General features: G+C 41.3%; 1 protein-coding gene and 1 long non-coding RNA gene across 3 annotated transcripts in view; both read left to right on the forward strand.

Annotated features, from left to right (window-relative positions):
* The window catches only part of LOC117819470, a 66966-nt gene extending 61195 nt beyond the window's left edge, over nt 1-5771 (forward strand). For both annotated transcript variants that reach the window (XR_004632554.1, XR_004632555.1), the window contains one exon: nt 5263-5771. This is a non-coding gene — a long non-coding RNA (uncharacterized LOC117819470). The remainder of the gene's footprint in view (nt 1-5262) is intronic.
* Nucleotides 5772-7840: 2069 nt separating this feature from the next.
* Nucleotides 7841-10081, forward strand: gas1a (growth arrest-specific 1a). Its single transcript, XM_034692859.1, has one exon. The coding sequence runs from the start codon at nt 8455-8457 to the stop codon at nt 9244-9246; it is 792 nt and encodes a 263-aa protein (XP_034548750.1). The 5' UTR covers nt 7841-8454; the 3' UTR covers nt 9247-10081.
* Nucleotides 10082-25419: the final 15338 nt, after the last annotated feature.

Genomic DNA, 25419 nt, shown 5'->3' on the forward strand with positions numbered 1-25419 from the left:
CCTAAATAGTTTAATATGTTCCTCTCAGTGGAAGTCTACATTGAAAGACATGTAGTCTATGGCTATCAATGAAATCATCTCTTACATGCTTAAAAATGATGGCAAATGATAATAGAATAATGCAACCACAGATGTACAGCACTTCACTTTATTAGTGCAACCAAGTAACAATGATGGCCAACATCTCAGCTTTCTCTTTTCTCAAAAAAATATAAAATGAGCAAAGAAGAAAACAAAAGAGCCAGCAAAGGAATCAGGAAGCTTCCTTACTGAAATGATTAAATAATAATGATCAGAGGATCAGTGCAATAATGACCTAAATAGAATTGAATGACAAAAATGGCCACAAATGTTTCTCAACTCAACTCAGACTCAAAATATACCTGCTTAATCCTGATATTCATCCTACTAAGTGGTTGATATAAAACAAAGCAAATGTCATGTTTTTTATTTGAGTTACCGTAAACTGAAAAAATCTCAGCGGTGTAAAGACGCACTCTGTATTTGAAGATCTCTCAGAGATTTAAAAAAATGTAAACTGTCTTCCTGCGTGGCGATGTCTATTATGATCAGCGATGTCTACAGCGTGGAGTTTCTGTGCAGCTGTGTCGCTTTGTTCCATTTGTTTTCACTATCGGGAGTTTGCACTCCTACTAGCTACAGCAGGGGTTCTCCAACTGTTTGGAACCAGGGACCCCTTACAGGTGAGAAAACTGTCCAAGGACCCCCTCATAATTGTAACACAGATTAAACACATTAGTGATGTGTCATGATCAAAAGCTGCAGCTCTGAGAGTCGATGCTTTACAGTGGATCAGAAGAGCCGGCTCACATCCAGAGAGAGCCGGCTCCCAGTTTGTTCCTTTCCCTGCTTAGCTCTCTCAGTGCTCAGCCCCAGCTCTGCTCACAGCAGAACTTTGTTTTGATTGGTCAGCATGGCGGCCATGCGGCCATTAATAATTAATAATGTTTGATCCAGTTTGGTTCTGGTTCTGTTCCTTGAGTTTGGTTCTGGTTCTGTTTGCTTGAGTTGGTTCTGTTTCTGTTTACCTGAGTTGGTTCTGGTTCTGGTTCTGTTTGCTCGAGTTTGGTTCTGGTTCTGTTTGCTTGAGTTTGGTTCTGGTTCTGTTTGCTTGAGTTTGGTTCTGGTTCTGTTTGCTTGAGTTTGGTTCTGGTTTTGGTTCAGTTTGCTTGAGTTCGGTTCTGGTTCGTTTCTGGTTCTGTTCTGGTATGGTTCTGGTTCGGTTCTGTTCTAGTTCGATTCTGGTTCAAGTCTGGTTCGGTTCTGGTTCGGTTCTGGTTCGGTTCTGGTTCGGTTCTGGTATGGTTCTGGTTCGGTTCCGGTTCGGTTCTGGTTCAGTTCTGGTATGGTTCTGGTTCAGTTCTGGTTCGGTTCTGGTTTGGTTCTGGTTTGGTTCTGGTTCAAGTCTGGTTCGGTTCTGGTTTGGTCCTGGTACGGTTCTGGTTCGGTTCTGGTTCTTTTCCAGTTCGGTTCCGGTTCAGTTCTGGTACGGTTCTGGTTCGGTTCTGGTTCGGGTCTGGTTCGGTTCTGGTTCGGTTCTGGTTCGGTTCCGGTTCGGTTCCGGTTCGGTTCTGGTTGAGTTTGAGTCTGGTTCTGTTTGAGTTTGAGTCTGGTTCTGTTTGAATGAGTTTGGTTCTGGTTCTGTATACTTAACTTAAGTTCTGTTTCTAACCCTAACCCTAACCCTAACCCTAATCACAACCCTAATCCTAACCCTAACCCTAATCCTAACCCTAACCCTAACCCTAATCATAACCCTAACCCTAACCCTAATCACAACCCTAATCCTAACCCTAACCCTAATCCTAACCCTAACCCTAACCCTAATCATAACCCCAACCCTAACCCTAATCACAACCCTAACCCTAACCCTAACCCTAATCACAACCCTAACCCTAATCACAACCCTAACCCTAATCACAACCCTAATCCTAACCCTAACCCTAATCACAACCCTAACCCTAACCCTAATCACAACCCTAACCCTAACCCTAACCCTAATCACAACCCTAACCCTAACCCTAACCCTAATCACAACCCTAACCCTAATCCTAACCCTTACCCTAATCACAACCCTAACCCTAACCCTAATCACAACCCTAACCCTAATCCTAACCCTTACCCTAATCACAACCCTAACCCTAACCCTAATCACAACCCTAACCCTAACCCTAATCATAACCCTAACCCTAATCACAACCCTAACCCTAATCCTAACCCTAACCCTAATCACAACCCTAACCCTAACCCTAATCACAACCCTAACCCTAACCCTAATCACAGCCCTAACCCTAACCCTAACCCTAATCACAACCCTAACCCTAATCCTAACCCTTACCCTAATCACAACCCTAACCCTAACCCTAATCACAACCCTAACCCTAACCCTAATCATAACCCTAACCCTAATCACAACCCTAACCCTAATCCTAACCCTAACCCTAATCACAACCCTAACCCTAATCCTAACCCTAACCCTAACCCTAACCCTAATCACAACCCTAACCCTAACCCTAATCCTAACCCTAATCACAACCCTAACCCTAACCCTAATCCTAACCCTAATCACAACCCTAACCCTAACCCTAACCCTAATCACAACCCTAACCCTAATCCTAACCCTAACCCTAATCACAACCCTAACCCTAACCCTTACCCTAATCACAACCCTAACCCTAATCATAACCCTAACCCTAATCACAACCCTAACCCTAATCCTAACCCTAACCCTAATCACAACCCTAACCCTAACCCTAATCATAACCCTAACCCTAATCACAACCCTAACCCTAATCCTAACCCTAACCCTAATCACAACCCTAACCCTAACCCTAATCACAACCCTAACCCTAACCCTAACCCTAACCCTAACCCTAATCACAACCCTAACCCTAATCCTAACCCTTACCCTAATCACAACCCTAACCCTAACCCTAATCACAACCCTAACCCTAACCCTAATCATAACCCTAACCCTAATCACAACCCTAACCCTAATCCTAACCCTAACCCTAATCACAACCCTAACCCTAATCCTAACCCTAACCCTAACCCTAACCCTAATCACAACCCTAACCCTAACCCTAATCCTAACCCTAATCACAACCCTAACCCTAACCCTAATCCTAACCCTAATCACAACCCTAACCCTAACCCTAACCCTAATCACAACCCTAACCCTAATCCTAACCCTAACCCTAATCACAACCCTAACCCTAACCCTTACCCTAATCACAACCCTAACCCTAATCATAACCCTAACCCTAATCACAACCCTAACCCTAATCCTAACCCTAACCCTAATCACAACCCTAACCCTAATCCTAACCCTAACCCTAATCCTAACCCTAATCGCAACCCTAACCCTAACCCTAACCCTAATCCTAACCCTAACCCTAATCCTAACCCTAATCGCAACCCTAACCCTAACCCTAATCACAACCCTAACCCTAATCATAACCCTAACCCTAATCACAACCCTAACCCTAATCCTAACCCTAACCCTAATCACAACCCTAACCCTAATCCTAACCCTAACCCTAATCCTAACCCTAATCGCAACCCTAACCCTAACCCTAATCCTAACCCTAACCCTAATCACAACCCTAACCCTAACCCTTACCCTAATCACAACCCTAACCCTAATCATAACCCTAACCCTAATCACAACCCTAACCCTAATCCTAACCCTAACCCTAATCACAACCCTAACCCTAATCCTAACCCTAACCCTAATCCTAACCCTAATCGCAACCCTAACCCTAACCCTAACCCTAATCCTAACCCTAATCACAACCCTAACCCTAATCACAACCCTAACCCTAACCCTAATCACAACCCTAACCCTAACCCTAATCACAACCCTAACCCTAACCCTAACCCTAATCACAACCCTAACCCTAACTCTAATCACAACCCTAACCCTAATCACAACCCTAACCCTAATCACAACCCTAGCCCTAACCCTAATCACAACCCTAACCCTAAACCTAGTCACAACCCTAACCCTAACCCTAATCACAACCCTAACCCTAACCCTAATCACAACCCTAACCCTAACCATAACCACAACCCTAACCCTAATCACAACCCTAACCCTAATCACAACCCTAACCCTAATCACAACCCTAATCCTAACCCTCATCACAACCCTAACCCTAACCCTAATCACAACCCTAATCCTAACCCTAACCCTAATCATAACCCTAACCCTAATCACAACCCTAACCCTAACCCAACCCTAACCCTAACCCTAACCCTAATCAAAACCCTAACCCTAACCCTAATCATAACCCTAGGATCAGGGTGAGAATGATTTTGTAACAGAATAAATGCACACAATTGGGCAATTATAAGTCTTCTCATAAAAACACTGTTAAAGGGTTTTCAACACAAACCATTATTTTTTGTAAAGTTAAGGTAAAACATACGGCTACAAAAGATCCTAAATGAAGAGCCGTTCAGGAGTCGAAAGAGCCGGCTCTTCTTTGGGAGCCGAGTCAAAAGAGCCAGCTCTCTGTAAAGAGCCCAACTTCCCATCACTAAAGCACATGCTTACTACCATTTACACTCTTAGATGCCCTTGTAACTTTTTGTATTGTAAAGCGTATCAATGTAAATACTTCAGACCTGTACCATAGTGATAAACAGATAACACTTCAATTTGAATCAAGTAAATCCCACTTGTATCCTTTAAAACAGAGGGTCATTTCATTCCTTGTGGACTCAACATGACAGCATTTATACTTTTCAAGTAATTGATCTTAAATGCTTTCAGAAAATTAACAGGAGCAAGACTCACATATCCCTTCAGGCACCAAATGGTATCATAACAATGGTGTATATGCTGTTTTGTAATGACACAACACAATTTTATAATTTATTAGAAATGTATTCAAATTATTTCACAGACCCCCACGCTATGGTTTGCGGACCCCCAGGGGTCCCAGGACCCCACTTTGAGAACAACTGAGCTAGAGTACGTTAATTGAGCCAAATGTACCATAAAACATAAACAATATACCCTCGTTTTCTGTGAATGCATGATTATAAAGTGAAGAAGAAAAGATGTGAAAAAAGTTGTGCAGTGTCGCTGTCTTTTCCAGCACAGCGTGCACTCAACTTCAATGAATGGGGATGTGTTTTGTTAATAGGGTCAGGTCACATGCAGCCATGTTGGAATAATTTTCCAGGACTATTTGTGATTTTCCAGGACATTTGACTTTTTCTCCCATTTTCCAGGTGTTTTCCAGAACTGGAAACTGTTTTCCAGGTTTTCCAGGTTTTCCAGGACGCATGGGAACCCTGTTTGTTGTTTTATCAGAATAATCTGAACATCTTTGAGCTTTGGGTCATTGCTCTGCCAACATAGGACAGTAAAATATGCAAATGTCATCTTCAGCTGGGTTTTCTGGCATTTTTAGACCACACAATTCAGGTTCAAATTGAGGGAATGGTCATAATGAAAGTTACTGTTAAGTGCAGCCCTAATTGAGGTTCAATAATTGAATTGCATTGAATTGAATTGAATTGAATTGAATTTATTTAATTATATTTCATGTTACTTTACTTTTTGTGGTTTCAACCAATTTATACAGACAAAACTGCAAAAACTCTTTCTGTAAAGCAAACTTCACAAAACTGATTCAAACTTGAGACATGTTTACATCCTGATGAATATGTTTATAACTGTTTCAAAACTGGCAACATAAGAATAAAATCATTTCCACTGAATAAATATTCAAATTTTCTCTGGTGTCTCACTTTTTCCTGTTTTTTTTTGTTCAAATTATTTTCCAGGGAAATACAAAATAACAGTACTAAGAAGACATTAAGTGTTAACTGGCCATCTTGGCTCATTCACTATACGTAGAGGCAACGGTTGCCATGCGCAAGTTCAGATAATGACGTGGGCATTTTTCAAAACTTTTCATTTTGCTGTCCACACAAATACAGTTTTTTTTAGAAATCTGCCCCTATTTTCAGTGACCTAAAATCTGTTTACTTTAGGACATAAGGCCAAAGCACAGAGGAAAAACGATGTCAGAAATATTCAGATAGGTGGATCTACACACACACACGCACACGCACACAAACACACACACACACACACACACACACACACACACACACACACACACACACACACACACACACACACACACACACACACACACACACACACACACACATACACACTGAGAAATAGACTTATGAGGCGCTGTTCCCCCTGCCTGCTCCTTGATCCTGTTACCTCAGATGCTGGTGTTACAGGGGCAGATTCAATGATAATGCACTGCCAGTACTCAGAGAAATCTAGATGGTTTCAGCCACTGTTGACCAACCAGCGAGGCTGTGTCCTGATATTTTGATTCACAAGCTGGGGGAAATTAAATGTGAAAGCTTCAGCTTCTCTTTCAACCTGCTACATTTCTGACATTTTATCAAATGCAACTTAGCAAATTGAAGTCACTGCAGGTTCAGAACTACAGGTCTAGTATTAATATGACTTACATGAGCAGTATTAATATTTGATCACATGTTAAGGCAAGAAGCTGCAGAGAGAAAGTGCCAGTGCTCTGATTCAGCAGTTTAACATTTGACAGTGTGTGATGAAGTGCAACAATAAGAGGGGAGTTAGCCTTAATGAGTGATTATATTAAATGACGATGATGATCATGGGGTGCTCTCTTCTACCACAATTAATTTGTGATCAACTGCTCTGCTGGGGAAGAGTTAACAGGATGAGGATGATCCAATTATGAGTGAAGATGCTGCACACATCATGAGCAGTGCGAGCGTGAAGCTGTTGAGCTCAATTTGTTACTGTACAGAAGTGTTGTCACAGCATCATTATCCATTATCTACTGAGTATTACAGTAAGAAGTCTGAGTTATTGTTTTGGTCTAATGGTGATCAACAGCTAAGTGCTTCAAATGTTAACACACAGAAAAGTGCAGACACTTGAAAACGTACTCAGGCAGAGTTGTTACTAAAATGATAGTCAGGGAACAACATTACAGAAGCAAGTTTGATAGAGCTGATGTAACTTTTATTAGTGTCAGTGTAATGTGGGAGTTGTCATGATATTTTATGCAGGATTGCACATGAAATGATGTGATCCTGAGCAGGTGATTGTTACTTATTTGGACATATAAACGAGAAATTACAATTTGGGTTCATTTTAACAAACAACCCTAGGATTAAAAAATCACGTATGTATTTCTCAGAGTGAAAACAAGAAGACTGAAGTAGTATTCCCCATCAATTTAGGATCAAATAGAGCTTGGTGTTTGGAAAGGGGTGCAAAAAATAATGAATGCTTGCCTCAAAAAATTTTGGTCTGATGTTAACAAATTTTTTAAAGATGCTAGGAGCAGGGTCTTGAAGTTTTTAGTAGTTTTTATTAACTTTATCTTTATTTAACCACGTTGTTTTTTTTCCTTCCATATTTACTAACCCTCCTCAAGCCATTCAAATTAACCCCCTAAGATTTATCATTATACATCATGCAATTATACAAAATATTTAAGTCAAATTATAAAAAATTGGTTCATAAAACTCTTGTTTTTCCTTTGAAATGCCCTTATCGGTTTTAAAATGTGATTTTCCAGATCTTGGGCCTTAAAGTTTTACAAAAGTCGTACCCATGATGATAAAAGAAGAGCACTGCCCTCTATCCTAAATCTTCTTTTAAACACATCCATCCCATCTCACCTCGTATTTCCCAAACCCATCTTCCTCCCACCCTGAACTCCCGCCCCTCACTACGTAAAACCCACAACAAGTGGCCAACCAATGAGCTCACCTCTCTGATGTGTGGAGAGGGGGCTGAGGAACAGAAAGACAAATGCTCAAAGGGGAGAGAGTAGAGGACCACTTTGCGACCCACAAGGGTTGTTGTTTTTCTCCATGCACTGTTTGTTTGCACTCCCGTGCGCACAAGGACTGCTAAAGGATCACACTCAGTTCAGCAAAGGGCTCTCGGGACTTGTCCGGCTCCTTCTTTTTTGGTTTGAGATCCGCTAGCAGAGAGGGAGAGACTCGGAATCCTCGAGCTGGAGGCAGTTTGTTGCAAGAACTGAGATTCACTGCGATGGAATGAGACGCTGCAGAAACTCTCCGAAACTTGTGGAGAACTTTTCTTTCGGTGTCTCTTTTACTCCTGTGAGTTCGTATTTCAGTTTTCAGCGCAATCATGTATGGATAGCGGGATATTCGCGGAAGAATCCGGCTCAAATGGATCAGCGTTGACGGGTTTATGGAGCCGGGATTACACCGCGCAGTGCCAGCCTGTTGAACGCCCACACACGGGCCTATCACGCACCATCTGCCCCGGAATAAATAAGACTCTCCAGTGAAGATCCATGGAAGTGCAGTAGAAGTTTCACATATGACACTTCTCTGATATTTACCTTCCTTGCAGCCAGAACAATGGCAAGCTCTGGCGCACTGGCACGGAGCGTCTGTAGACCCATTTGGCCTCTTGTAATGGTGCTTTTGTTTTTAGGCTACTTTTCCGTGGCCTCACCGTCCCACGGTCGGAGGCTGATATGCTGGCAAGCCATCATGAACTGCCAAGCCGAGCCCGAGTGCAATTACGCGTACGAACACTACACGCGCGCATGCGGCCCCGTGCTGAACGGTGATAGAAAGAAGTGTCCAAGCCACTGCATCTCTTCGCTTGTGCAGCTCAATCTGACCAAAAGCGGGCCGGCTCTGGAGGACTGCAGCTGCGCCCACGATCCAGTGTGCACGAGCACCAAGCGGGCCATCGAGCCGTGCCTGCCCAGGACTACCAGCACGGGCTGCACGGAGGCTCGACGCCAGTGCGAGAGGGACCAGCCGTGCAGCTCCGCCATGCACGATTATCTGAACCACTGCGGGAAACTTTTCAGCGGGGCAATCTGCACCAACGCATGCCGGAATGTGATCGCGAATATGCGTAAAATCCCCAAAGGTCAGCAATTGGACACTTGCATGTGTGACGGCACGGAGAGGGCCATCTGTGAGTTCGTGAAGAGCAGCATGAAGGTGCTCTGCTTCGACACTCCGGTCAGTGACGAGGGCAGCGGGTCCGAATACGGCCAGGATCCAGATGACGAAGAAGACCCTTTGGATCAGGACTACGTGGAGGAGCCGGAGAGCGGAGCCCCTCTCCCCGCTAAAGCCCACTGTGTTTTGACCCTGTTGGCATCCATTTTGGTTCTATTGCCCCTCATTTAGTCCTCGGGTTCATAATCTGCCCTGACTATTGTCCGGATAAAAGGCTATCTAAACTTTTGTCACTCATTGACCTGCTTCTTTTGAGAAAGTTCAGAGCCTCAGAGACTAAAGGATGGCCGATTTGAGGCTTTGAATACAGACTTTTAGACGCTGAAGGAAACAAATCAGGATATTTTCTATGCAAATGACACTAGAAAGATATTTTTAAAGTGCCTGAGCTGCAGGCTGCTTCTCTTATCAAACCACAACACTTCACGGCTCTCCACACGCTTTGCTTATGTGATAAGCTAAATTAGATTGTCTCCTTTTTCTCAGCCACAGACTCTGATAGTGAAGCTGTCAGGACAGAGACTGTAAAGCCAGCTTGTTTTGGTAACAATGCAAACTTTAATCAGTAAATGCTGTGCACTGCCATTTTTTTTTTTAAAGATATGAACTATTTTTATATGACTCTGTTGCCACCTGGCATCAGGCTGATCAGATTTACAAGTATTTAATGCTGGAATCTCTGAGCTTGTAAATAGACGAGGAGGACAAATGAAACAGTAATTTATTACATGCCACCTAGTTACATCCAAATGTTCATCATGTGAATAAAAGACTGAATTCCAGCTTTAAAGGGAACTTATTTTTGACTGTATTCTCTTCAAAGATACTGTGCATTGTATATATGTGTATAGCCTATATAGATTTTTTCAGAGAATCCTCTATGTTTGAGGCTAAGAGATGATTTATTCACTGTGTATAGCCTAGAGAAAGAAATGTCTAAATCCACTGTATGATTGCCTTAATGATATACTTTTATAGAAGGCATAAAGGAAACTTGAAGATATCATCCCTGCCTGTGGCTTATTTATTTCACTTCCTAATTTTGTGACTTAACTTGGATCCAAAATAGTGTTTCACAATAAATTCAAAAGATGTACTCAAAATAGTTCACCTTGTAGCTAGTATAAAATACTTGCTTATGATTACTGATCAAACATGTATACACTGTGCTCATTTCAAATCAAAATAAGTGCTTAACTTAATAAAAGGCTTGTTATCCCTCTTTTAAATAACATTGTTTAGTCAACTTGTTTCAATTCAGTCAGGTTGCAAAAAATATTTACATTAGAAGAAGTGAGGGAAACTGTTTCTTCTTTGAAGAATGACAAACTTTTTCATAAATGTGCATTAACAAAATAACTTGTAAATAAAAGCAACTTATTATAATCAATAATGTTACACTGAATGTGCTATACAGTATACGGGCCATGCTCCAGAGTTAAGCTTCTATAAAACTGATTAGATTAAGTCATTAGAGCATATAAAACCTGTTGCATCACTGATTCAAAGAAACATTAATTTGTGTTTGTGTGACAGAGAGAGAGAGAGACATAATCTGTATTTATGTAAAGGTTGTTTGTCCCACAGATCTCTCCTTCTAAATACAGCTGTTTAACAAACATATAGACTGTTACAGTCCTGTCTGTGTGACGACATTAGGGTATACAACGACTCCTTTAAAACGCAGGCTTGCTTCCACTGTTGACTGATAGCCTAATGACCTGCTATGTCTTGATTTAGCTGGCTGTTGTCAAAAGCAACTGGCACCATAAATCAACAAAACACCTCCCATCCCACCCAACCCCCCTGCACGCTACCCCTGCACCCCCAACAACCGCTGCTCCTCAGTATCACAACGTAAAGGCTGTTAAAGGAAAGACTGTTTTTCTTTTGTGTGTGCACTTTGTTTTAATATTCAGATCCAGAGTGTAGTAAAATACTGATCTTTTTTTCAGTGTTCACTAACAATTACAAACATGTAATGTAAAGAAGCAAAATAACTTTGCTTAAGACATTAGTAGCTTTGATGTTATATTTATTTTCAAAAATATTTTTTCAAGTAAGGCCTCTTTCTCATTAATTAACTCTTCTATAACTGGCTTGAATTTGAAGCTTCTATTATATATGTTTTGATATACCTCATAATTTATGCAGCTGTGAATGAAAATTATGTGTGTTGTTATGAATATAATTTTCCAGAGATATTGCAGATCATGCCACCCCTCTCTCTGCTTTCCTTCAAGGAGCTTTAAATCAATGATTGGCTGCAAAATGTTTTATTAGAGGGGGGACAAGGGCCCTCCAGCTGAATGGATGGAGGAGAAGTCGAGTGGCATCTTTGTCATGGAAATGTTAAGCACATAATAGTTGGGTAGCACAATAGGGAGGCACTTCATTCTTTCAGGCTGGCTTGACACCTCTGGAGAGCCGAGCGGCGGGGAAGCATGTGGGAACGATCTGCTGCCGCTTGGGTCTCAAACATTTCTCTGCAAGAGGAGAAGAAGAAGAAGAAGAAAACACATGACAGGCCCAGTGGAGAGGGATGTTTGATGTTGAGCCCTCTGAACATCCCCTGTGTTTTCGCTGACCTATCTTTTCTACCAGCATTTGTCTTTTCAGTGATCATTACTTTTTATTTGCTTAAGAAAAATCCCCCAAAAGACTAAAGGTTCACAGAATGAAACATATTTTAAAACTTTTCATTTAAAGTTTTGAAGTCTTAAAAATCTAAGTGAAAAAAGAAACATTAATCTGATTATCTTTCCTGCACATAAATTGAAGAGGTCATTTATTTGCTGAAATGTGTCCCCTTTAATAAAACACCCAGAGTAGAGTGTTTTGCAGTGAGTATGCAGTTCTCCGTGCATGAAGTTTTCCAGCAGGAAAAAAGCTCTGCTGCCCGGCCGCTCCTCCTCCCCTCCTCCACCACCTCCTCCTCCCCTTCTTTCTTTTGCCTCTCGCATTTGTTCGAGCAGTTTCAGCACTTGGAAAAGGCGCAGCATGCGTTGATTAGGCTATAATAATGCACAGTGTTTGAATGGATGAATGAGGTGCAAGAAAATCTCACAAAACTGGCCTACTCGGATAAAAAATGGAAATGAGTGGTAGAGTAAAATCATTTGTGAGGTGCTTACAAGGCAAGTTTTGAATTATTGTTAGGAGTTAAAAATATAAACTAAAGTTTTCAGTAATTTTGGTTAGATCTAGTCAGAATTTATATGTGTAGCAGCAACAAAAAAGACATTTTCAACAGCATACTGCAGCAAAAGTATGTTCCTCTATTCCCCCACATACACACAGTTCAGTGTGTCTTGTGTGTGTGTTGTGTGAGTGTATTGGAGGGGGGTGGTTCTGGGTTTAATTTACAAACTGTGGCTGTTTGTGTTCCAGCTCTTTGAGCGTGTGTAAGGTATCTCTGCCATCGACTTTGCTTCAGTGAGCTCAGTTCACTTCAGAGCTCTGTTTCTTTGGCCTCCTGAACAAAACGGCCCACACTTCACCCCATGCAGATCACTTCACCCCGTCACCCTGTGCATATCACAGCACAATGTTTACAAAGGTGCAGCGCTCCCAACCTCTCATGCTGGAGCTTTATCGCTCAGTGCAGACTGCTTGTTATGAAATCTGTAATAACCTCAGTAATTTGTTGTGTATTTGAATTTCTTATTTTTCTGCCTTAAAAAAAACAAATAAGTTGATGAAGGCTGAATAAGTGAAGTTGCCATGTGTAATTACAGGACTTATAAATTACTCTTAAGGGGATTTGACAACCTGGAATCTTTGACCTTAGCCCTACTTTTCCTGGCGGTGTTTTCACTTAAGTCTTGGCACCAGTTGGGGTTGTGTTTTTCATGCAGAGGTAAATGGAAAATCTATATGGAACCCACTCAGCTGGAACTTGGTTGCTTTAAAAAAAAATATCCTTAATAAAAACAAAAAAACAATGACATACATCCGTGTTTCAGCACTTCTCTAGGAACTCTGAGGCCTGAAAATATATCTTGTTTTGTTTGTAAACAAGATATGAGGCATCAAGTTTCCTGCCATTGATTTTCCCAAAGTTGTGAAGATACATTCTATGCATGATGTGAAGGAGTTACCTCTATGGACTTATTTTGACTGACTGAAAAGTGCATACCAAATATTTGAGCCTCTCAGGCCTCCGTCCTCCTGATGTGCACTCACCATATTTCTCACAGGCATTTTGTTTTGGCCCCGGCGCCGTGCGAGCTTGTGCAGAAAGTGATGTAGAAATGGTTGGACAGTTGGAATGGCTGAGACGGAGGAGGAGGCACTGAGATGGAAAGTTCATTTGAAAGGATTTGGAAATAATCCCCTAAAGTTACCACAGGGTACTGGATGGAATGGGCTCCACCTCGACTCCCCTCTGTGCCGCTGCCATTGCTTATAGGCGCACATTTGTGAAGAGGTGGTTATAAAAAGAGGTGTGTTGCTGTTTGTTTTTCACTGTGAATCAGAATTTTTAGTGTTTCTCAGTTATTTCAGCTCTCCAGATGATCCCTCCTCCTTGTCTTTGTTGTTTGGATTCATGGCCTCTCTAAAAAGACTCTGGTGACACGGCCATGCAAAGATCATTGATTTTGCATCTCTCATTAGCTGCTAGGTCCAAGCCAGGAGACTTTCGAGAAACTCTTGTTGTTTTTCTCCCTTCTATTTCAGCTGCCACTTTGATTTCATCTTGCAAGACCTCTGCTGAGTTCACAACCCTTTGAAATGAGAAAAAGGCCTGTAATCCAGTTACTCAAGCTGCGGCCCGACTCCTCGGGTCCTGAGAGAAAACCTGCGGCACTAATCCCACTGTCACCCAGAGAACGCTTTGCTACCTGACTGTTTGTGGCAGCCATTTGATATATTCCCTGTTTAAAATGTTGCTGTAGAGCGTCACACAAAGAGGGTCACAAATTGTTGCACACTGGTTTTGGTGGTATTAAAAATCAGAAAGACGATGCAAAGAAAACCACAGAACCAGAGTCGTATAGTTGTAGATGAAAAGAGAACCACTGGTTTACACAAGAAACAGACTGCAAATTCCATCTTCTATCTTTTTTTTTTTTTAGTGTTAGACAGCTTTTCTCTTCCTCGAGTACTTTTCATAGAGATACAAGTTCCAAAGGTAACACCAGTGTCCCTTTTATAAGTACTGAAGGTTTTATTCATTTGCTTTTACAGGTTTTTCTGTCTCACTTCCTCTGTGTTATCAAATTTGTGTTCCAAGTTGATCACTTAAAAAGCATGCATACAAACTGTTCCACTTTCTTTTTCATCTGTAAAGTGATGAATGTAAAAATATTGTCATTCGCAGAACTGAAGAGAGAACATGTTGAAAATGCATACCAGCAGGGTGATCATACATGGTGTTATTGTGAGGTTTAACTTCCTTCAGCAAGCTTTACGTATGGAAACTCTGTAAGAAAACACTGTACTGCTTAAACTGCTCTCGAGTTGCATTGACCTCTTAGCGCTACAGTAGTACAACTATGAAAAGATATGTCTCATTTTGAGCAGACTCTGACTAGTGAGAAAGAAAAAGTCCCACCAACCCTTTGCCTTATCAATTGAAGGAGACTGTCTGTGGCTTTATGTATACAAATGAAACAAACTAACAACCCTTGCAGCCATACATAGTTGGCCTTGTAATGTCAGCAGTAAAGGAGGAAGTGAGATGTGGTGATAACATAATGTCAAAGTCCTGGAAGGGAAGGGCTGGATGGATGAGTCAGCAAAACTTAAGAGTCTCAAGTTGTAATCCTCAGGATTTCTGAGCTGGTTGATCCAGAGACAGTTATGGGTACTGATGGTATCTTTGTGTATGTTTAAGTATTCCAGGTCGCTGAATCATGGAAGCAGCAGAACACAATGAAGTACTTTATTTGTTTCAGAAAAGCTGAAGAGAGGCTAATAGATAACTTGTTTACGGTGCAGCCAGACAAACTCAGGTTATGGGTTATCTTAGGTTAGCATTTGAATACAAGGAGACATTAGCAGACTTAACAACTGACAATGTTGCAAAAAATACAACCACTACAAAGATAGATATCACTGAATATGAAAGCTCAGAGGGGCTTTGCCAACCATGAAGAGTATAAAAAAAAAAAAACAGGTTTGGATTTCATGAATATTCAAAGACTTGACATTTTAACACAGGACACAAATGTTTGTTTACTGCTGACCAGAGAGCTCAAGTTAACCAAATATGTCTTATCTTGACAGATTTTTTAGAACAAAGATGGAAAATCCTGTAAGCTGTCCATCAATTTGATAGATAAGAATACAGAGGACGAACAATTCTTTATTTTGTTTTACTGAGGACGGCTAGCGTTAGCACCAACAGTCCTCAGTCCCCATCTAAGGCTAACGTCCATATGTCTATGCTTTTTACACATAGCTGCAGTTGAGTGGTTATAAACCAATTGAACTGGACAGCTTACATACAACTATCTCCATTTTCGAGACCAAGATACTGCCAAACCACACTGCGCTTTGAGATGCTATCAGTCATATGTGCTTGATTGCATCTGGGCAGTAGAGCATTATAGCATTATGGCACTGGAGCCACAAGCCTGGCTAGTTAGAGGAGGCAGCACCACAGCTTGGACACAACATATGAGCGGCATTTCAGGCCTAAAATAATAAAGATGTCAATAGTTTTATTAACCCACTAGTAAATCTGGTGCCAGCTAGTGAGAGTGACAACATTTGATCATCCAGTCAACTAAACGCTCACATTCCTTCAGGATAACATGACACGCAGTAAACAGTTGCACAGTTGTGTAAATGACAGACTTCATCAGAAAGAGCAACTCCAGAGAATACTGATATCTAAAACTTCTCTATCCCTGCTGCTTAGCGATTGTAATACTTGCTAAAGCTGACGTTCTCACGCTTTAAGCAAGCGGCAACCTCCTCTCTCAAACGATGAAGCCCATGCGGAAGTGTTATAAACTGCAATTCATCGAGAATCCGCTTGAGGCTGGCTGCAGAAACACCGGAAACCACATACACATGAATGGGAAAAAGACAATCTTTGCAGCATTAATAAACATGTTTACAGCTTGGTTCAAAAAACGACTTGGTTCTACGTAGCTAATCTCTCTATCGGCACACACTGTACGGGGGGTGAATTTTTTCCAACACGACAGTTCAGAAGATATACGAGTTTACGAGTTTTTGCCCAAATAAGAACATGGCTGACTTGACTCCCCGACGGGAACACACGGCTATTGACTAGGAGGCTCAAACTCCGCCTCTTTATGTCACACTGTGACTGGTTGCGTTCCAATATGGCTCCCGCCGTCAATTTGCTTCATAACAGCTCTCAGGAACAGACGGGTTACGTCACAGATACTACGTCCATTATTTATACAGTCTATGGTTTTGAGCCATCGGTGGCGTGAGTTACTGTTGGCATATCTGTGCTAGCATCTGCGCACCATAGACTGACAAGCTGAGTAGTTTGATTAGCATTAGGAAGTGAATGCTAATCACCTGCTTTTGAAGGTCAAGTAGAGGCATCATTAATTATTTCAGTCTGTTTCAAAACCAGCTAAACAGTAGCTTTGAAGTTGTGTTTCACCAAAATCAAATAAAACCTCAGCCATGGTGCTCTGACATCATCAAACTGATTCATCTGGGATTTGCAGTATTTTGGAGGGAATGTACCGCCATGAGGGATTTAATCAGACAATGCTTCTCTGTGTTGCTTTTGCAGGCATGGAAAAATTATAAGTTTTGTTGTAATTGAGTAATAGTTTTCTTCTTACAATAAACAACTCTTTTTGACTTGATTTGATGTGATGATTGGCTCGTCCTGACAGCAGAAACTGGATAAAATAAACATCTCCAACAAGAGTTTTGTATTCTGTCTGGCATGCACGGTTCTATGAAACATAAATTAGTTGTGAGAGTAAATGTTTGTGTTCAAACAGCTGAAAGGCTAAAGGGGTAGAATGAATTATGGATAGATGTCTGTGCACTTGGAAATGTTTTCTTTTGCGTCACTAGCATTGCTCAGCTGTATCAGTGCTCTGCAGATGTACTACGGTCATTTTGTGAGGTAAATTCTACTTAACAGTGTTTTAATTGAACAGTTCATCTCTCTCTCTCTCCGCTCACTTGTTGTGTAGCTGTTCAGTAAGTCAGCCTGAAACAACCAGTGGGCCCGGCTCCTCTGCGGGCTCCAGGGGACATTCCCAGCATGTTCACACATCACTGGAGGAGCCGGAGTGTTTGCCTTTCACTTTGACCACAACACAAACAACTTCACCCACAAATAAACAAAACACGAGGCCGGGGCCACGAGTGCAGCAGGACTCGGTCCAAGAGGAGCTGAGACAACAAGTCCGGGCCGCCTCTGCTTTTGTTTATATGTGTGTGTAAGTGTTATTGTGTTCTCTTGCATGTGAAAGAGTGTCTGTGTGTGGAGAATATTTGGTTTGATTCATAGTAGGCTGATTGTTTTCCAGTGAATGTTAGGACTTCTCTTGTAAGAGAGATAGATGCACCATCTCTTTTTTTCCCAGTGTGATTACCCATAGCCCACCTCTATCTCCTCTAGCTGTTCACTTCAGAGAGGCCTCCACAATTCAAGGAATTAGAGGAGAGGGACAGAGGAAAGAGGGGGGGGGGGGGGGGGCAGGGACGAGAGACAGAGAAAGAGACAGAAAGAGGAAAACACAAAACTTGCTGACACGGGGCATAACTTAATTTCCACGGTAGGGGGACAGCTGTGCGGTGTAATCTGCCATGGCAGCCCATTCACACTTCAATGGCAGGCTTGACCCGCCAAGGAAAACTCACACTGCAGCCAGCCCCTTCTCAGTGAAGGAGGTGGTGACCGGGCCACCATTTATGGGCTTGTCTTAAAGAAACATACCCTGCTCGCTTGTTATTGATAACACCCCCAGAAACTCTCTCTCTTACACACACACGCACGCACACACGCACGCACGCACGCTTCGGAAGCAGTGGGATTCTTTGCTGCTTTAACATCCCAGGAGGCCACATAAATTCAAACAGTGCAATGTGCAGTTGTCGTCATGATACGCCTTTTTAGACTTCCAGTGATCACTGTCATCAGTAAAAGTTAATTTATTTCCAGATATTTTGATTCAGTGGAAAGTTTTTCACATTTTTAATTTACTACTTCCAGTTTCAACACACTCTTTATGGTCGAAGTACCAAATCTATATTTTGTGTTCTTATAGCTTCCTTTTTAAAATTTTGACTCATTTTCTTGTTAGATGGAACTGTTTTCCATTGATGTATTCAGACAACATCAATGCATTTAAAATACTCAAGAAAACGTAATACAATTACTCTATTTTTTTACGTGACAACGTATTCCAGTCTGTAACGGAGTCAGAGCTCGGAGCTGCACACGTGTTCTAACAAGGAGCTTAGGAGGGGAGGCATGCCAGTTGTAGACTGTCTTAATAAACACAAAGGTCGGTTTTACTCCCCACGTCTGCAGATTTGAAGATCTAGTGGATGATTTTTATTTTTCATGGAAAAGTGCTAGCGCTAGCTAGCATAGCCACATAGCTACATGTTCGTAGCTGTGTACCAAGACACACGTCGACATACTGACAAATAAAACAACAAGAAACACAAAATCTGTGACCAATCCTTCAGAAAGGTTCTGCTGCAGGCGCCTGTCCGCCAGGATCAGATTCTGGATCAAATTCAGAGGGTTGAAGTAACGCGGGTCTGTGGGCAGCCATGTCTATGCAGCCAACATGTAAACATTAGATCAATGTGCTGGACAGCTGAGGGCACCTCCACTTCCTGAGGGGGCGTGGTCAGAGAGCTCATTCTCATTTAAAGGCACAGACACAGAAAACAGCCTGTTTTGAGCAGGGCTGAAAAGGAGGGGTTTACAGGCATGCCAAAATCTGATTTCAAAGTGGGTTTTTTTGAGCAATAAACTTTAAAGACATGTTTTGGGGACCTCTTAGACCAATATATTTTGATAAAAAAGGGCCTAATATGTCACCTTTAAATTAGGCTTTAAAAACAATCATGGACGTCAATCAAAAGAATTGAATGTGGCTTAAAGCTCCTGTTTGCTGTATGTTTTGTTGATTGTTACTGTTCTGGGTTTTCTTTTCTTTTAACTCTGTAAAGCACTTTGAATTGCCCTTTGTATGAATGATGCCTTATAAATAAACTTGCCTTGCCTTGAGGAATTATTGGTTTGTTCTTCCAGTTCTTGTTGTTTAAACTGTTAATTGTGTTGTAAAGTTGCAGCCAGGGGTATTGCGCTACTTTTATTAGATTCAGAGAGCATCCTTGCATGTGCATGGATGTAGCTCTTTTTGAAGGTTGTGTAACCATCTCTCCTACTTTGACAAGTTTACATTATATTAAAGTTCTACTGCTGTTGACATTAATAACACCTGTAATACTACTACACAGTCATAGTGTAAAAAGTACATCCTACATCTATCAATCAGGATGTTTTGGGATAAAAGAATGTATTCATTGCCTTTGTCCATCTTTTAAATATACATGTAAACATGTTTGCACCATCGCACTAATTTCTCTAAGTTGGACTAACATACCTTGATGATGCAGTTGGTTCTTTCCTCTTGCATCAATCAACCCCAAACTGGTGTAAGTGTTTTGTGCATGCTCCGCAGTTTACCCACTGGGCTTTGACCCCAAAGTCATCACGTTAGGTTTATTTTGGTCGGCATCAACAACCAACACTTCCCGCCACAAAATGGGAGCCGAGTAAAAATCACAAATAAAAACAAAAACAAAACAATCACTGAGGGATTCATCAACTAAGAAAAAAATGTATGGACATATACATACACACACACATATCGATATGTGCATGCATACATACATACACATACATACACATGCATACATACACAAGTACATTCATGCATACATATACACATGCATACACATACACATATATTTTAGCCAAAGAATCAGGTAGTAATCAAACACTCATCAATGTCTTCATAAGCCAGAAAGGAAGCATGCATTTCATTTATACCAAAAGTGAGGCGTAGGGCAGTAGTGCTTGGAACTCAGTCGATCTCAAGAGGAGTAGAAAACAAGTGTTTTGTTTATTTTCAATCTTTTTTGTTAAATGTGTACCAATCTTTCCCTGTCTGCACTCTCATACAATAGTGTCCTGTCAGATACTCTTCAACGCAACATGGAAAAAAAACAAAGTGACTTAAACAAATCACGTGGCTCAAAGTCAGATAATGGCTGATAGCGATGGGAAGTTCGGCTCTTTTTAGAGAGCCGTCTCTTTTGACTTAGCTCCCAAAGAAGAACCGGCTCTTTCGACTCCTGAGCGGCTCTTAATTTAGGATCTTTTGTAGCCGTGTATTTTACCTTAACTTTGCAAAAAATAATGGTTTGTGTGTTGAAAACCCTTTTAGGTACAGTGTTTTTATGAGAAGCCGTATAATTGCCCAATTTTGTGCATTTATTCTGTTACAAAACCATTCTTACTTTTGTTTAGTATTTTAATCAAACTTTTTTATTTCACAATTTAACAAAAAACTGCAAACACATCCACAGAACAGGACCAGAACCGACTCAAGCAAACAGAACCAGAACCAACTCAAGTAAACAGAAACAGGAACCAAACTCAAGCAAACAGAACCAGAACCAAACTGGAGCCAACATTATTAATGTCCTCAGTGCAGGTTGGCATTGAGAAAAATCAGATGCCTCAGCTTGGATGGGCTGATCCGATTTCTCCTCTCAGTGAGTATTTGCCCTGTCTTCGATAGGACTCTCTCGGAAGGAACGGATGTAGCCACGATACAAAGCCTCCCCTCCATCACCTGTATCCTATATCCTCACATGTGATTGGCCGCATGGCCGCCATGCTGACCAATCAAAACAAAGTTCTGCTGTGAGCAGAGCTGAGGCTGTGAGAGCTAAGCAGCAAAAGGAAAAATCTGGGAGCCGGCTCTCTCTCTTGATGCGAGCCGGTTCTTCTGATTCACTATAAAGCATCGGCTCTCAGAGCCACATCTTTTGATCATGACACATCACTATTGGCTGATACTAACATAGTAGAAACGTATTACACTTACTCGGAGTAGCAGGGTCTTTATTTAGTTAGTAAAATTTTGTATTAAATTTTATCTGCAATGCATATTTGGCCACACCGAAGAAGGGTAACTTGGAACAGCATTTAGAGACACTGAACACCACGGGACTGCTTTCCCTGCTAAAACAGCTCCACAAACCCAGAAAGTGTGAGAGTTGCAGGGCTAGTTAGCTGGGCAGCACTCCATTCTCCCCAGGCCTAACAACATGGTGGGCTTCGACGATAGCATCTCACCCTGGCAGTCCCATTCTGGTTAAACACAAGAAGATGTTGAGTGCCAGAGGGCCCACTAAGTTAGAGTATGCATTTATTTTCACCTCTCCAACTTAGATCACTGCCCTATTAGGTCTGTGTTTGGTGTAAAATACTGAGCTAGGCTATCAATAATAGACATGGCTCCCTGTGCAGACTGGTACTGTGCATGTATGTCCGTGTGCAATCTGTGTGTGTGTGTGTGTGTGTGTGTGTGTTTCTGGCATTGCAGAATATGGACTGGTAGATCTCGGCAGGCTGGTAACTTTGAGAGTAGATCTTGGCTAACTTGTTTGTTGATTGTTTTGGTTTATGATGCAAAAGGTCAATGAGAGGAAGGTAGCCTGACTTCATTACATTGATTCTCGCCAGGTGCTTGTATACTGGGATGAGGACAGTAGTCTTATCAAATGCCTAATAATATATATTGTATAACATTTATGGAAGTTATTTTTTAAAACATTTGAAATCCTAATGTGTTAACATTTGATGAGCATGAATTGTGCTGAAAACAAAACAGTGACTCAATTGTGACAATATAGCACTCAAAATCATATCAGCACTCCTTTAAGTGTGACTTCTTGGATCACATTTCTTTAGCTCAATCAGTAATTGAACTAAGTATCCGAACAAACACATTTAAATTTGCATCAGAAAACATTTACTTGAATTTATTTTTAGCAAATCCCTGGTTCAAGCTTCTTTATGTGAAAACATACCACCTTTTAGTCTCACATTGTTGTAAATTGAATGGACTGTTTTTATACATTGTTGGTTGAACAAAAGAGGTCTGATGTCGTTGCATGCTCTTGGAAATTGTAGAGGGCTTTTTCTATGTTATAGATCATATGATTACATGATGGAAAGCTGTAAAACATGCACAAATACACAGATCATTTGATTTTGTATTTATGTATTCATCACAAGAGTGTTTTAGATAATGCTCTTGAGGAGATGAAGAGGCAGCATGTCGATGCAAATACTAAACTTTCAAAACAGTGAGAAAAAAATCAGCAAGATAACTGATATCATCAACAGCGAGTTTGTTTAAGCGTCACATTAAATGTTGTGGCAGCAACCTGGTAATCAAAGTGACTTTTACACAGGGTTTTACTCTCTCCATATTAAGTTAACAATGCATTTTCTGCAGACCCTGAGTAACCTACAAACAAAAGTCAACCCAGAAACACAAAACATATAAACAGGAAATGTGCCTTCACCCTGACATGAATAATGAGGCCGGAGCTCGGGAGTTGTTGGGAGTTAATAGTTTGGCAGTGGAAGTCAATAGGGGCCGGGGTCTCACTCCATTAAGCTGACCCCCAGGGCCACGTATTCATCCCTCACACATTCATTTCCTCCTTTATGCTCCCTCTCTTTTCACAGCAGAGGGCCGGCAGCAGAGCGGGCTCATGCAGAACAGCCTCCGTACAGACTGTAGGTCATAAATATGTTGGTTGGTGTGTGAGTCGATGCAGCTTTGTTAACACAAACACAAGAGGGAGGCTTCAGAGAAATGAATGCAAAGGCAGGCGTGGGACAAAGGGGACCGATCACAACACTGGCTCCAAGTTTTATCCCTTTATGCATAGTTGACACTTAAGTTTTAGCTTGGCTCACTTTGAGTTTGTGATATTTAAGCCCTCACACATGTTCTTAAATGTAACACTGAATATAATCACTGTTTACTCCTCTAACAGTCTTTATTTGATTGGAGTTCATGTATGTACCGAACAGATTAGTAAATGATCCAGCTCAGTGTGTCTTTCAAAACACTGCTTTTAGATCCCCTTTCTTCCCGTTGTACTCCCTGCAGAGGCATTTGTAAACATCTTCAAGTGAAATCCCATGAGCAAACACATTCGAAAGCCTTCAGCTCGCGGGCTGCACTTCAGCTCGCAGGCTGCACTTCACCTCGTGGCTGAAAAGGGTTCAGAGCGGAGCCCGTCTCTGTTTGAAGTCCAACAAGTGGCAGTAAAAGAAGTGCTGAGTGTAACTTGGAACAGGAAGCAATTACTCGATTTAAAGGGACGTGTCCAAAGTGAAAGAAAGTGGCGTTTTTTTGTTTGTTTTTGAAGCTCATTCTTATGCAGCAACCTCTTTAATCTTCATTTCCACCTTTTCATTTGCCCTTTGAAAGAAGTTTACCCCAGTTCAACACAACAACTTTAAAATAAGTGCTAAATTTGTGCTAAACCACATTGAAGTCTTTTGCCTAAATAAACTAAACTTCTCTGTCTTTTAGCTAAATTGTGTCCTAAATAGTGTTTCACAAAGACACAAAACATGATGAATCTGTAATAAACTCAGCTGACACAAGCTAAACATATAATGAATAATCCTGCCTGGGCTGCAAAGGCGCTGCACACAATGGTCCAGTTTAGCAAAGCAAAGGAGAGCAAGGCTGGTGATTCAGGGTCATTAATAAGGCCCTCTTTGTGCTTCACTTCATGATGGAGCAGGAAGGTTTTCACATGTCCCTGCTTTGTTTTTGGATGACAGATTGAATCCACAGTCTAACAAAAAGATGAAGTAGGGAGGTTCTGTGACATTTTTCTTCTTCTGTGGTTGTATGGAGCAGCATACATATACGTCAAGATGAAGTTTCTTGGCAGGAAAAAGTGATGGAATAAAGATTCACAGAGAAAGAGGGATACAAACCTCAATGTGTGCACACATGTCCCAATATTTTATTTCAACAGTTTCAAACTGTCTGAGGATTACTGTGAGATTGTATGTGAAACAAACTACCAGACTTTTCATTTGAAATATGCAAAAACATAAGTGATAGTAAAAAAATATTGATGAAAATGTCCAACTGGTGAAGGATAATCATTAGAAGCTAAAATAATACAGCAAAACCCCCAAACTATTCGACCACTGCTCCTTTCCTGGATCATATTTAGTCCTGTTTCCCCCCTCACATGGAAATCCAGCTTAGCAGCTCTGTAGTAAAGATGGAAAGCTGAGCGAGTCTTTTCCTGAGCTGCTCATATGTCATGTTAAAGACACTGCACAGGAAGGTGGAGCGTACTACAGGGAGTTAGTAATGTCTGGAGCAAGACACAGAGAAGTTGTGTCTGTTTGGATGGAGTGTGTGTGGGGATTGTGTGTGTGTGTGTTTAGGGGGGGAGGGATCTGGAGGAGTAGCCAGAGTGAAAGTGAACAGGCCAAAGTTTTGGCATGGAAATGGGAGTGTTTGTGTCAGCAGAAGTGAGACAGAAAGCAACATAGAAAGAGAGAAAGAGGGAGAGAGTTTAACGTTGAATGAAGGAAAACGGCTGCTCAGATGGGCCGTGCTATGGTGATGTATAAAATATAAAGCAAATAGTGTCCAGGAATAAGTCAACAATAAACTGTTTTCATTTTTCAAGCACTCAGTTGCATAATGCATTTTAAAATGTATGCACTCTTTAATCAATTTCAGACAAGTCACTTTTGAGAGGAGATGTAAGCTGTTTAATTCTTCAGGGGAGGTCTGAAACTCTGAGATAAAGATGTATTTTCAAATATAACCAGCAGCATACTCTGGACTTCTGCCAAGGTACACAGTGTAGCTGTTTAGTTTTACCTCTCTGGTTACCATGAGGAGATTAACAAATCAGAAATTTGACATTTCGGCTGTCAGGCTTAGTCACAATCTTGCCATGTTAGCAGGGGTGTGCCCTGACTCTTCAGACCGGGGTGGCCCATCTGGAGCACTGACTCATGTAGGGGTGGCATGAAGTATATTATGTGTACGAACAAAAGAATAAACAGCATTACCTACTCTTTATTTCTCCATTGATCAAATCTACTTCTCATGAAGATTATATATTTCTGGGTATTTGAAAAGTATCACAACAGAGTAGCAAGGTATAACTCTCCTTCCAGGACTCAAATAGGAGATGCTTGTCCAAGGTTCCAATTTAATAAATGTAAGAAATGCAAATTCCTGCACACTGTTGAAATATCAAAAGACATGTATTGGCTATGCTTCTCTA

The sequence above is a fragment of the Notolabrus celidotus genome, chromosome 9 (assembly GCF_009762535.1).
Source record: "Notolabrus celidotus isolate fNotCel1 chromosome 9, fNotCel1.pri, whole genome shotgun sequence".
In the NCBI taxonomy this organism is placed as follows: Eukaryota; Metazoa; Chordata; class Actinopteri; order Labriformes; family Labridae; genus Notolabrus; species Notolabrus celidotus.

Excerpts from the sequence above, each read along its gene's own strand:
- gas1a (XM_034692859.1), top strand. The coding sequence starts at position 8,455 with ATGGCAAGCTCTGGCGCACTGGCACGGAGCGTCTGTAGACCCATTTGG.